At 57.0% G+C, this 12698-nt stretch overlaps 1 protein-coding gene across 2 annotated transcripts in view; it reads left to right on the top strand.

The window, feature by feature from the left end:
* The first annotated feature begins 759 nt into the window (after window positions 1–759).
* Window positions 760–12698, top strand: part of OSBPL5 (oxysterol binding protein-like 5) — a 52892-nt gene continuing 40953 nt past the window's right edge. Inside the window, exons 1-5 of one of the 2 annotated variants that reach the window (XM_006893217.1) lie at window positions 760–895; window positions 2874–2956; window positions 9468–9548; window positions 9774–9875; window positions 10993–11196. In XM_006893217.1, the coding sequence (XP_006893279.1) occupies window positions 760–895; window positions 2874–2956; window positions 9468–9548; window positions 9774–9875; window positions 10993–11196 (606 nt within the window). The remainder of the gene's footprint in view (window positions 896–2873; window positions 2957–9467; window positions 9549–9773; window positions 9876–10992; window positions 11197–12698) is intronic. The other variant, XM_006893218.1, reaches the window with a different exon arrangement.

Below are 12698 nucleotides of genomic sequence, written 5' to 3'. Positions count from 1 at the left end.
AGCTCCACACAGCCTTTCATAGTGGTTGCACCATTTTACACTTCCACCAACAGTGAATAAGGGTTCCAGTTTCTCCACAACCTCACCAGCATTTGATGTTTGCTGTTTGCTGTTCTGTTGAATTTTGCTATTTTTACTACTTGTTTCTTACTCGTTGTTTTGAAAGTACAGAAGTCTTAGCTGACTTGAGGGCCTCAGAGAGCAATGCAGCCCTTTGCTGAGGGGAGGGGGTGGGACCCCTGTGCCCTACATCCTTTCAGAGCCCCTCTCCCAACTGTAATGGTGGTCCCCCGCTTTCACTGGGAAGTTCATAGCCCAGTGGGGTCAGTGGCCACCTCAGTCCACTCAGCAGTGACCAGAGCAGGCCCAGTTCTGAGCTGGGCTTGAGGGCAGGGCCTGTCAGTGAAAGGCACCTGCCTGCTGTGCTGCAGGGGGGCACTCTTAGGGGGGTCTGGCTCCTGCCTAGGGCTCTCCCATGACTGACCTGGCCAGCCTTGGGTAAGCCAGGCATCAGGCAGAACCTGAGTGACCCCCAGCCCACCCTCCACCCCTCAGCCCTACTACTGAGACATTTGGAGTGTAAGGTGGGTTCCTGAGCACCAGCCCCGGTGTTTCTGCCCCTCCCTGGGTGTCCTCAGGGAGGGGCAGCCAGGACCCCCAGGGGGAGAACTCCACGAATCCTGTGGCCAGGGTCCAAGCCGGGCTCCAGGGTGTGACCATGTGCTTCCCTCACTCCAGAAGCCCCCGAGCGCCCACGCCATGAAGGAGGAGGCCTTCCTCAGGCGCCGCTTCTCGCTCTGCCCGCCCTCCTCCACCCCCCAGAAAGTCGACCCGCGGAAGCTCACCCGGAACCTGCTCGTTGGGGGAGAAAATGAGCTCTACACCCTTGGCCCAGGTCAGTGTCACGTTCTGGGGGTGGGGTGCTGGCTACACCAGGGAGGGGCATCCAGCACGCTGGAGGGGCCTGGACATATCCAGAGGGAGGTGCTGGCCACACCAGGGAGAAGGATGCCAGCCATGTTGGGGAGGGGCGTCCAGACGCTAGAGGGGCCTGGACACATCCAGAGGGGGCTGCTGGCCACACCAGGGAGGGAAGTCCTGGTGCATTCATCGGGGAGGGTCCTGACTGCATTGGGGAAGAGGTCCCTGCCATGTCCAGGAGGGTCCTGACTGTGTTCGAGAGGGGCCCTTGACTGTGATGGGGAGGCAGCCCTGGGCTGTTGAGGAAGGATTCCTGGCCATGTTGGAGAGAAGTTCCTAGCTATGCTGAGAAGGGGTCCCTGGACACCATGTGGTCACTGGGCCAAGGCTCCCATCTGTGCTGTGTGACCCTGTTACCCTCTCTGTGCCGCTTCTGACCAGGGAGGTTGGCTGAGAGCCTTGACCACTCCCCTCTGGCAGTACCATGTGGGTGTGACGAGCAGAGGGGTTTGCAAAGCCAGAAAGCGTCAGGCCAGCTGGCCCCTTGGCACCCCCTTGGGTCCTGGGGAGCCCTGTCGACTGTTAGGCTGAGGAGGGGCCACCTGGGTGAGCTTATCCGCTAGACTCCGTGGGAAGCAGGGTTCTGGAGCCAGGCTCTGAGGACTAGTCTGAGTCCCAGGCTGACTCTCCAGGGACTGGGACAGCTCCTGTGTCTCTGGGCCTCAGATTCCTCCTCTGTAGAACGGGCTAGTGCTATCACTGTCCCCCAAAGGGCATGAGGGTTGGGACAGGGCAGGGCTAGCTCTCGGCCTGGAGGCAGCTCTCAGGAGGAGGCTGGGCTCTCTGGGTGGAGGGGACGGTGACGAAGTGGGTGGGCATAACAGATGCCACAGTCCTCCAGCCACGAGGCAGCCCCGTATCAGGCCAAGTCTGTGAGAGCACTGGAGAACCCCGGAATAAGAGAACCTTGAAAATGGAGTCTTGGTGGCACGGTACATAAGCATCGGGCTCTGAACTGATTAAGTCAGCAGTTGAAACTCACCAGCGTCTGAGGGAGAAGGAGAAGGACGAGGCTGTTCCCACAGAGACTTTCGGCCTCAGGAATTTTCTCTGCTCTGCAGAGTCACTGCAAGTTGAAACTGACCCAGCAGCAGGGACTTGTTTGTGGGTCTTTCCCGTTAGGATGACCTTGGGTTTCCCAGGGCAGAATCCTTCTAGCTCCCCACACCCACCATTCCCCTTGGCGTTCCCAGGAGGTGGGTCAGCAGAGCCCCATCACTCCAGTGGCTCCACAGTGCCTGTATCCCCCCGCCCCTCCTGCCTGACCAGTGGTGTGCAGTGGTGGCCTGTGGCTTTGCAAGATAAATGTCACCCCCTGGCCAGCTCCAGGGACCAGGGGCGGGTCATCAGCCACCAAGCCATAGGAAGCAGCTCCCTCTTTCCTGCTGCCCACACCTGGCCACTAAGAGGAGCTGGAAACAGGCTCTGGAAACTGGCTTCTGAACCAACAAAACCAGGCTGGGTGGAATGCCTGCCTGCTCGGCCCAGGCCCTCTGCTGGCCTGAGAGAGAAGACAGGTCCTAAAAGAGTGGGGGCGGGACATCTGACCACCGGAGGCTGTGTGACCGCGCCAGGTGGCTGGTTGGATAAAAGGTAGTCTGTGTGCCGTAGCCTGAATCAGAGGGGAGCCCGGGAGGCTGGGCCACATCCTGCGTCTGAAAACTTCAGTCACTCTAGTGGCTCCAGAGGACACATCACGCGGGCACACGGACTGGAGCACCTGTCAGTCGGGGGCCAGGCTGGAGCTCTGGGGTCCCGTCCAGTGCTGACATGGTCTGAGCCCAGTGACCTCTCTCCTTGAGCCGCTACTCCCACGTTGGGCTGGCTTCCTGCCCCTCCCAGGTTGTCCTATGTCCCCTGTCCTGTGCCTCACCCTTGCCTCTCCAATTCAGGGAAGGACATGGAGCCCAATGGACTGGTACTGCCGAGGGACGAAGGACCACCAACGCCAGGCTCTGCCACCAAGGTGCCACCGGTAAGCACCCACCAGGAGGAGGAGGGCCCAGGGCCCTGGCACAGGGGGCAGCAGGAAATGACCAGAGGACCGTTCCAGGAAGAGCCCAGCCCAGTCCCAGCTGCCTCCAGAGCAGGGGCCACAAGGGGCAGGACTGGACTGAACACAGCCCTGTTCAGTGTGAGGTGGGGTCAGGAGAGGGGAAGTGGGTGTACACCTGCCAGTTCTGAGGACCTCCCTGAAGAAAGACACTTCCTCCCTGGCACTGTACCCCACCAGAAACACTGAAGAAGTGGGCACTCGTGCAGACGTGCACACACACACACACACACACACACACACTCACACACACGTTCTACCCACTGCGTGCCGGGCCCCCTGCCCTGTGTGACCACAAGCCTTGCTCCTCTGGGGCAGCATTTCCTCACTGGTCAGCGGTGGCCCTGAGCCCTGTGCCTGTGTCCCCAGGGAGAGGGTCCTGGCAGCCCCTGGCTTGGTGCCTTCAGAGCCTGGGAGCCCCTGTATGACGGTGGTCCCCGTACACCGTTGTCACCCTGTTCTTCAGGGTGCGGAATGGCTTCACAAAATCTTTAATCACATGGCTGTGTCTTTCCACAACCCAACAGAACACAGATGCCGTCAGATGCCCCACTGGGTTCTCACATCAAACTCTGTTCAGTAATTGCTTTCTGGAACTTTCTGTGTGCCAGGTGTTGAGCTGCTGGTGGTGTGGGGAGGCAGAGACAGATAAAGGGAGGCTCTGCCCTCAGGGAGCATGTGTGCCCCTTAGGGAATGGCAGGTGCTTCAGGTCTTCCCTTTCAGGAAGGAAGGCGTTACTGAGCAGAAGTGGACCTCTGTGATGACAGCCTGGGGGCCATGGGGACGAGTCTGCTGTCCTAGGAAGGGTCTCTGTGAGCAGGAACTCGGTGACTGTCTTATTCATCCAATGTTGCTGTGACAGGGACCGCACAGGGGGTGTCTGGTTCTCTGGTGCTGCTGTGACGGGGACCCCATAGGGGTGTGTGTCTAGTTCTTTGGTGTTGCTGTGACGGGGACCCCACGGGGTGTGTCTGGTTCGCTGGAGCTGCTGTGACGGGGACCCCACAGGGGTGTGTGTCTGGTTCTTTGGTGTTGCTGTGACGGGGACCCCACGGGGTGTGTCTGGTTCTCTGGTGTTACTGTGACAGGGACCCCACACAGGGCATGTCTGGTTCTCTGGAGCTGCTGTGACGGGGACCCCACAGGGGTGTGTGTCTGGTTCTCTGGTGCTGTTCTAACACAGTGCTGTAAGTCAGAGTGACTTTGTTGTCTAGTGCTGCTGTAACTGTGGTTTTAACAAACAGAAAATCTGTCCTCTCACCATCAGGAGACGAGTGTACATTGAAGGCGCGGGGTCAGGAGCGGCCTCCTCTCTCTGCCGGCCCTGGAGGACAAGCTTGTCTCTTCAACTCTGAAGGCTTGTTCCCGTGGTGAACTCTGAGTGCCTTGGCCTGGCCCTGTGTCCAGGAGCTTCCCAGTACAGGGACCTGGTCTGCGGGACACTCCCCTCCCAGCCCTTCTGTCTTGGGAGTGCTGAGGTCCCTCTACTCTGCCCCTTCTCTCTCCTTCATCCCTCCAGAAGGCAAAAAGGGTGCAGGTCATTCCTCAGGGAAGCTGCTCTCCCAGAGGATCGGGCTGTGATGGGATTTAGGGGTCACCTCCCACCTTCCATCCTCTCACAGCTGATCGGTTTATCATGGGGGTCATCGTCATGACCACCATCTGTGCACGGACTTGGGACGCGATGGCAGTGGGTTTGGTAATTCTGCCTTTCTATTTTTTGGCATCAGCCAAGCTGTGTCCTGTACCTGTGCCTGCTACATACGGGCCGCAGTCCACGAGGCTCCCACACCACCCGCTTCCCCTGACCCTTGTCATTTTCTCATTCATAGATTATAGCTGCCCGTGGGTGTAAGGTGGCGTGCCATTGCGGTTTGGACTTGAGTTTCCGCAGAGGCACAGTGAGCCATGGGGTGGGAGGAGAGTTCTGACTATCCCACTGCCAGAAAGAACCAACAGGTCTGTCTTGGAGGAAGTTTGTCCAGCGTGTCCCTCAGAGCAAGGGTGGGGAAACCCCGTCGCACATACTTTGTCAGGAGAGGTCAGTCCTTGGAAGAAGACCTCATGCTGGAGAAGGTGGAGGTCAGGGAGAGAGGAAACCCCACAGCCAGGTGGGCTGACACAGCGCCTGTAACTGTGGGCTGGGGCGTGTCAGAGACAGTGAGGGTGGGGCTGGGGGGGAGGGGGATGGGAGGGGGAGGGCAGAATGGGGTGGGGCTGGGGGGGGGGGAAGAGCAGAGGGGGTGGGGATGGGGCGGGGCGGGGGTTGTTCAGGTCTGTGGACATGGTCACTGTGCGTAGCTGACACGGGGACGATTTGCCGCAGCAGCATGACAGATCTCTGCATCCTGTGCTGCTCAGCAAAATGTCAGCAGGTCAGACCCACCAGCCTCTCCCTGGGAAGAAGCTGGACGGTCCCCTCTCATAAGGAGGTTGATGGCGGGGCAGCGAGAGTCAGAAGGATGCAGTGGTGTTGGGAATGGCAGGTGATGTTGACCGTCTTTTCACGAGCTGGCTGGACGCTTCAGGTCGACTTTGCAGAGATGGTGGCCCGTGTGGGCGTTGACGTGTTTGTCTTTATGGAGCTGCAGGAGTTCCTTGATCATTCTGGATGCGAGCCCCTTACCCAGGAGCTCTCATGGCTTAGTGGTAAGGAATTGTGCTGCCAACCCAAAGGCAGGCAGTTCGAATCCATCAGCTGCTCCCTGGGAGAAAGATAGGCAGTCTCCTGCCTGCGATGAATGCCCTGGTTTGGCCTTCTTTGCTCAGAAAAAGAAGCGAGCCAGGTGGGAGAGAGCGGAAGATCGGCCGTGGACCAGTCTCCTAGTTTGGGCCTGGGTTCGTACGTCCTGCTCGAAAGCAGTCCAGCCTGTACTGAGCCCTGGTTAGAACAGGGGTTGAGAGGAGGCGTGGCAACAGCAGAGAGGTTTGTCAGGAAAGATGCCCCGCATAGATGGGAAAGGTCAGCCCTGGAGGTGAAGAGGCAGAGGAGACCCGGGACCCCACGGGTGTGGGTGTAGAGATGCGCTGATAGAACTGGGTCTGCATCTAGATTAGCTTCTGTGCCCCAGCCTGGACCTGGGGACTGACCTGGTGGTTCTGGTCCCTTTTTCTTGACTTCACGCCTGTGTCTAAAACACCCCTGACGGGATTCACGTTCCGTGGTTCTGATTGGGTTGGGCCTGGTCCCAGCCATCTGTTTGACTAACATAGGTTCTGCCTCTTTTTGTGAGACTTCTCTAACTTTGCTCCTAACAGAATTTTTTTAAATTCTGTTTATTTTATACTGGTTCGCATACAAGATTCGCTCACCTTGTGTTTTGTTCCTATACTTTGTGTTTCATAGTATCATCCCATTGGTTGTTAGGGACGACTCCAGTGACCAATGAACAAAAGACCTGAACCCAGTCCTGTCCTGCGCCATCCTCACACTTCCTGACACACAAGAGCCCATTGCAGCAGTCACCGTGTCAATCCACCTGGTCGAGGGTCTTCCTCTCCTCTGCCAACCCTCCATCCTTCCCAGCATCATGTCCCTCTCCAAAAAATAACCCCTCCTAGCAACATGCCCAAAGTATGAGACGTGAAGACGCCTCATCATCCTTGCCTCCAAAGAGCAATCCGACTGCACCCTCTCCAAGACATATCTATTCATTCTGTTGGCCGTCCACGGGATGTTCAGTGCTCTTCTCCAACACCACAGCTCAAAGATGTCAATTCTTTTTCTCTCATCTTTATTCTTTGTCCAGTTCTCAGATGCATATCAAGTAATCAAAAAGACCATGGTCTGAATCAGATGCACCTTAGCCCTCAAACTGACATCATAACTCCTCAGTCATTTGGACAGGTCCCTAACTGCAGATTTCCCCAGTGCAATGTGTCTCCTTATTTCCTGGCTTGTACCAAGGATGCCAATTGTGGGTCCAAGCAAGATGAAACTGTTGACAGTTTCAATCTCCTCTCCATCCATCATGATGCTGCCTATTGGTCCAGTGGTAAGAATCTTTGTCTTCTTGACATTGAGATGCAGTCCACATTGAAGGCTGCAGTCCGTGATCATCTTCAACAAGTGTTTCAAGTCCTCCTCACTTTCAGCAAGCAAGGTTATGTTATCTGCATAACAAATGTTATTGATGAGTCTTCCTCCAATCTTGATGCCATACTTCTTTCTCTTCATACGTTCTCAGATAATTTGCTCATCATACACATTGAATAGGTATGGAGAGAGACTATTACGCTGACATATTCCCTTCTCAATTTTAAACCATGCATCATCTCTCCATACCTATTCAATGTGTATGATGAGCAAATTATCTGAGAACCTATGAAGAGAAAGAAGTATGGCATCAAGATTGGAGGAAGACTTATCAACAGCTTGCCTTATGCAAATCACACAACCTTCTTGTTGAAACTGAAGAGGACCTGAAGCACTTGCTGCAGAAGGCCAAGGACTGCAGCCTTCAATACGGATTGAAGCTCAACAACAAGAAAACAAAAATTCTCACCACTGGGCCAATTGGCAGTATCATGATAGATAAAAATATTGAGATTGTTAAGACCTTCAGCTTCCTTGACTCCACAATCAACACTGTTGGTACCAGTAGCCAGGAAATGAAAAGACAAATTGCATTGGGAAAGTCTGTTGTCAGGGACATCTCCAGAGCACTGAAGAGCAACAGTGTCAGTCTGGAGACTAAGATGTGCCTGATCCAGGCCATAGTCTTCACAATCACTTGCTGTGCCTCAGAGCTGGACAATGGATGATAGAAGGAGAATTGATGCCTTTGAACTGTGGTGCTGGATAAAAGTATTATTGAATATACCATGGACTGCTAAGAGAACAAACAGGTTCATCCTAGAGAGGGTGAGACCGGGCTGCCCCTTGGAGGCAAGGATTCTGAGGCTTCGTCTTACTTTGGACAGGTTACAAGGAGGGACCAGTCCTGGGAGAAGGACATCATGCTTGGGAGGGTGGAGGGACAGAGAAAGAGAGGAAGACCCTTAATGAGACGGGTTGGCTCAGTGACTGAGGTGGTGGAGGTAGGCCTATCAGAGATGATAAAGCTGTCTCAGGATAGAGCAGGGTTCAGAGCAGTTGTATGTAGGGTTGCTCAGTATCGGCTGTGAAAACAAAGCCAGGTGCTAACTGTGGAACAGACCACCAACTACACATATGTAAGGTCAAGCTGTGTGATTAGTTGCCCCTAAAAACTCACTGAAGGTTCAGCTATCAGTCAGTTCCAACTTGACGACAGAGAGCAACAGCATCAGGGACACACTGTGTCGGACAGCCTGCGGGCATGTCGCCAGGTGGGACCAATCCTTGAAGAAGGACATTATGCTTGGAAGGGTGGAGGGGCCGCACAGGAGAGGAGGACTCGGGATAAGATGGATTGACATGACTGTGGCAATGGGGTCAGGTGGGGGAAGGTATTGCATTTCAACTATCAGAGCTGTCTTTGCTCAGGGCCAGCCAAAGGCTGGCAGCAGTGGGGTGTAGCCCTGGTCTGCACATGAACCCCCGTTCTGTGTCCTGCCTTCCCCGACCTGGAGCCTCGGTTTCCTGATTGCCCAAAAGGCCTGGGTCCCACATGGCACTACGATCCCTTGTCCCTGTTCTCAGCCCGTCTGCCCCAGAGCTGGACTCAGACCTCTGCCCAGAGGCAGACCCTGAGAGGGTCGCTTCCAGGGGATCTCGGAAGGGGTCCCAGTTACCCACGTCTCACCTCGGGTCCAGGGCTGGACTCCGGCTGTGGCTGACCCCAGGACCCTGCCCTAGGCTAGACTCCAGCTGTGTGTGGCTGACCCCAGGTCCCTGCTCTGGGCACTATGGAGGACGCAGGGCAGGGAAGCAGGTGCTACTCTGAGGCTCTGAGCTGTCTCAGCCCCTCTACAAGCTCACCCTCCCTGCATTGTTCTAGCCCTGCTGGGTGCACTCCCCACCCACCCCCGCCCTGGGGACCTTCCCTTTGGTACACCCCTTCCCCACCCAGGATCCTCCCTCCTGGGGACCCTCCTCCTTCCCTACCCAGATGCTTTTCATCTGGGCACCCCTTCCTCCTCTAGACTTCATCACCCCCCAAGTGACCCTCCCTCCTGGTTATCCCTTCCCCCTCCTGGACACCCCTCCCCCTCCTGAACGACCTTCCCCACTTGGAATTCAGCCCTGTCCCCTCATGGTCCTTGTGTCTCCTTCCTGTCCCTGATATATGTCTATAGCCCCCCTTAGTCCAAGCAGAGGACAGCCCCCACCCTGTTTCCAGCTGTGGAAGCCTCAGAACCATCAGGCCGGGGGCCACCTCCACACTCTTGCTCACCCCACTCCTCCATCTCTGCCCCCACCCAGGAAGTGGTGGTGAGCCTCCACAGGGTGTGGGCAGCAGCGGGGTGCTGGTCTCTGACTTCTCTGTGCCCCCTCTTCCCCCTCTGCAGGCGGAGTACAGACTGTGCAATGGATCTGACAGGGAGAGTGTGTCCCCCACAGCCAAGGTCACCAAGAAGGAAACGCTCAAGGTGTGGATGCCTGGGGAGGGGACACCTGGGCCGGTGAGCCCCCCTTTCCTCCTCTCCCACCCACCCCTTCCCTGGGTTGGGAGCTTCTCTTCCCAGTGGTACGGGGCGCTGGTCCCAGCCCTGAGGTGCTGAGCAGGCATGGGATGGGCTGGGGGCTCCTCTTCCTGAGGGTGGCTGGCAGGGGCTGGTCTGTCCAGAGCCCCTTTGACCTTGTGGTGGCCGCAGGCCCAGAAGGAGAACTACCGTCAGGAGAAGAAGCGGGCCACAAGGCAGCTGTTCAGTGCGCTGACAGACCCCAGCGTGGTCATCATGGCGGACAGCCTGAAGGTGCGAGCAGGGGGCGCTGGGGAAGTGCACACAGGCACCAGTGGGACCCCCACACCACGGGCCCTCCACCACGGGTGTCACTGCACTCTGCCTGGGCAGCTACACCCCATCCAGCGGGACCCCCACACCAAGGGCCCTGCCCCACGGGTGTCACTGCACTCTGCCTGGCCATCTGCAACCCTGTTCAGTGGGACCCCCACACCACGTGCCCAGCCCCATGGGTGTCACTGCAGTCTGCCTGGCCAGCTGCACCCCTGTCCAGTGGGGACCCTCCCAGTGCCCTTGCTGCCCCGTGGAGTCTCCATGGATACCCTGAATGCCCATGGGGCACCTCGTGGGGCACAGAGGGAAGCAGTGAGGGCCCACTCTTGGGCGTAGACCAGGGCTGTGGTCAGGAGACCTCACTCAGCTAGGGTTAATTTGCTTAGACCCTGGCCTCAGTTTCCCCTGGTACAGTGGGGCAGGGAGACCTCTGTGAAGAGCAGAACTCAAGGGCATCTTGATGCTTTGCCCGGTGCAGGTCCCCGGGTATGGGGCATGGAGGGAAGGGCAGCTCCACCCAGCCTCTGTGCCACCTGGACAGACGTACTGGCCCTTCTAGGGGCAGTCCTCCTTCGTCAACTTCCAGTAGCTTCCAGAAACCCTTGCGTTCCCACACCCACTCACTGAGCTGCTCCTGTCAGGACCCTGTGGTGGGGCCAGGTCCCTCCTGCTCAGGTGTGACATCATTAACAGGCAGAAAACAGCCTATTTCTAGTCAGCTGCCAGCCACAGCCCACCTCCTGGGGCACCCTTGGCCCATCTTTGTACCCTCACCCTGACATTGGCTCCCCTCAGTGACACCCTTTGTCCTCCTGGAAGCCCCACTCCTGTTCCCCACCCCAATACTGGCCCTCTCAGTGACATCACCTGCCCATCTGCCAGCCCCACCCCTGCGCCCCCATCTTGATACCAGAGCCCTCAGTGACACCCCTGCCCACCTGCCAGCCCCACCTCTGTGCCCACACCCATCCTGACACCGGCCCCCTCAATTAATGCCCCCTGCCCACCTGGAAGCCCCACCCTGACACCAGCCCCGACACCGGCCCTCTTGGTGACGCCCCCACCCTGCTGGCAGATCCGGGGGACCCTGAAGAGCTGGACGAAGCTGTGGTGTGTGCTGCGGCCGGGCGCGCTGCTTATCTACAAGACGCCATCGGTGGCGCAGTGGGTGGGCACGGTGCTGCTACATTGCTGTCAGCTCATCGAGCGCCCCACCAAGAAGGACGGCTTCTGCTTCAAGCTCTTCCACCCGCTGGACCAGTCCGTGTGGGCTGTGAAGGTGGGCACGGGCCAGGCAGGACACAGTGGAAAGGACAGAGGAGGGTGGGAACAGGGGTTTTGACTTGGCTGAACCAGTCCCTGGAGAGTCCTTGAAGACACTCCTGTGGGCCCAGGACACTGGAGTGGAGATCCAGGCCTGAGCAGAGGAGGAGCCTACAGAGAGGGATCCCTGAACAGAACAGTCTCGTGGGGAAGGGGGAGGGTGGGGGTGGGACCCATCACTCAGCCAGTCCAAGACAGGCGCATCCCCCAGCACAGGGCCACTTTCAATCCCTCTGCACCTTGCATTGTGGCCGAGGGGTCATATGTGTCTGGTGACCCTCCGTGTGGAATGCACATTAGCCCTTAACAGTGGGGGCCTCTGGAAAAGAAGCCCACCCACACACTCCTCCCTCTCCCCACCCCTTGGTCCATGCAGGAAGGGCTGGGCCTGCCTCAGTTTAGCCATCATAGCTGGGGTGTGAATACAGATACAGCCAAGGACCCATACACAGTTCAATCCACAGTTCAGAGAAATGAGTCCCTAAAAAAAAGAAAAAGAAATATTATAAATGTGTCCCAGGGATTGCATGGGATCTGCTGTTGCTAGGTGTCAAGTGGTCTACGTCTCCTAGCGACCCTATGGACAGCTCCGAACCCTGCCTTGTCCTGCTTCCTCCTGTCTCGGCCGTGCCAGGCCCTGCAGCCACTGTGGCAGCCCTCCTCATCGAGTCGTCCTCTCTCACTGACCATCCACCTTTCCCAGCATGCTTTCTCTTCTCCAAGGCCCGGCCCCCCATAACAACCTGCCCCCAGCGTGTGAGGCGGTCTGACCATCCTCGTCTCTGAGGAGCACTCTGGCGGCACTTTCTCCAAGGCCAGTTTGCATGTTCTTTTGGCCGCCCATGGATACTGCACACTCTCCTCCAGCACCACAGTTCAAGGGCGTCAGTTCTTCCCCTGCCATCCTTACTTACGGTGCAGATGCATAAAAAGCAATTGAAGTACTAACATCAGGCACACCCTAGTCTTTACGCTGACATCCATGCTGCCCAGCATTTTGGAGCGGCCCCCACAAGCTGGTGACCCGTGCAACACGCGTTTTGATTTCTTGACTGTGACCGTGGGTGTTGATTGTGGAGCCAAGAAAAATTAAATCAGCGACAATTTCAGTCTTTTCTCCATCTCCCAGGATCTTACCTTCTAGTCCAGTAAAGGGGATTTTTGTTTTCTGGATGTTGAGATAATAGCCTGTGTTGAAGGCTGTAGTCTTTGATACTTAGACTGAAGAAAGCATTCATTATTTCTCTGAAATTCCAAGTTGACTGGGCCACTGGGACTTGTACTTCCTGTGGCTACCATGCAGGGAACTCAGAGCTGGGGGGCCGAGGACACAGCCACCTCTCAGGGCTCCCTTGCCCCTTCTGTCACGTGTGTGGCTGGATGCTCGGTCCCTACCAAGGTGTCCAGGTGTGGGTCTGCAGTACTGTGTGGCCTGTGTGATCTCCTATCCTGGGGTCT

This window comes from Elephantulus edwardii, unplaced genomic scaffold, assembly GCF_000299155.1.
Source record: "Elephantulus edwardii isolate Elephantulus edwardi_28Jun2011 unplaced genomic scaffold, EleEdw1.0 scaffold00126, whole genome shotgun sequence".
NCBI lineage: Eukaryota > Metazoa > Chordata > Mammalia > Macroscelidea > Macroscelididae > Elephantulus > Elephantulus edwardii.
This window is presented reverse-complemented; position numbering and strand designations above follow the sequence as displayed.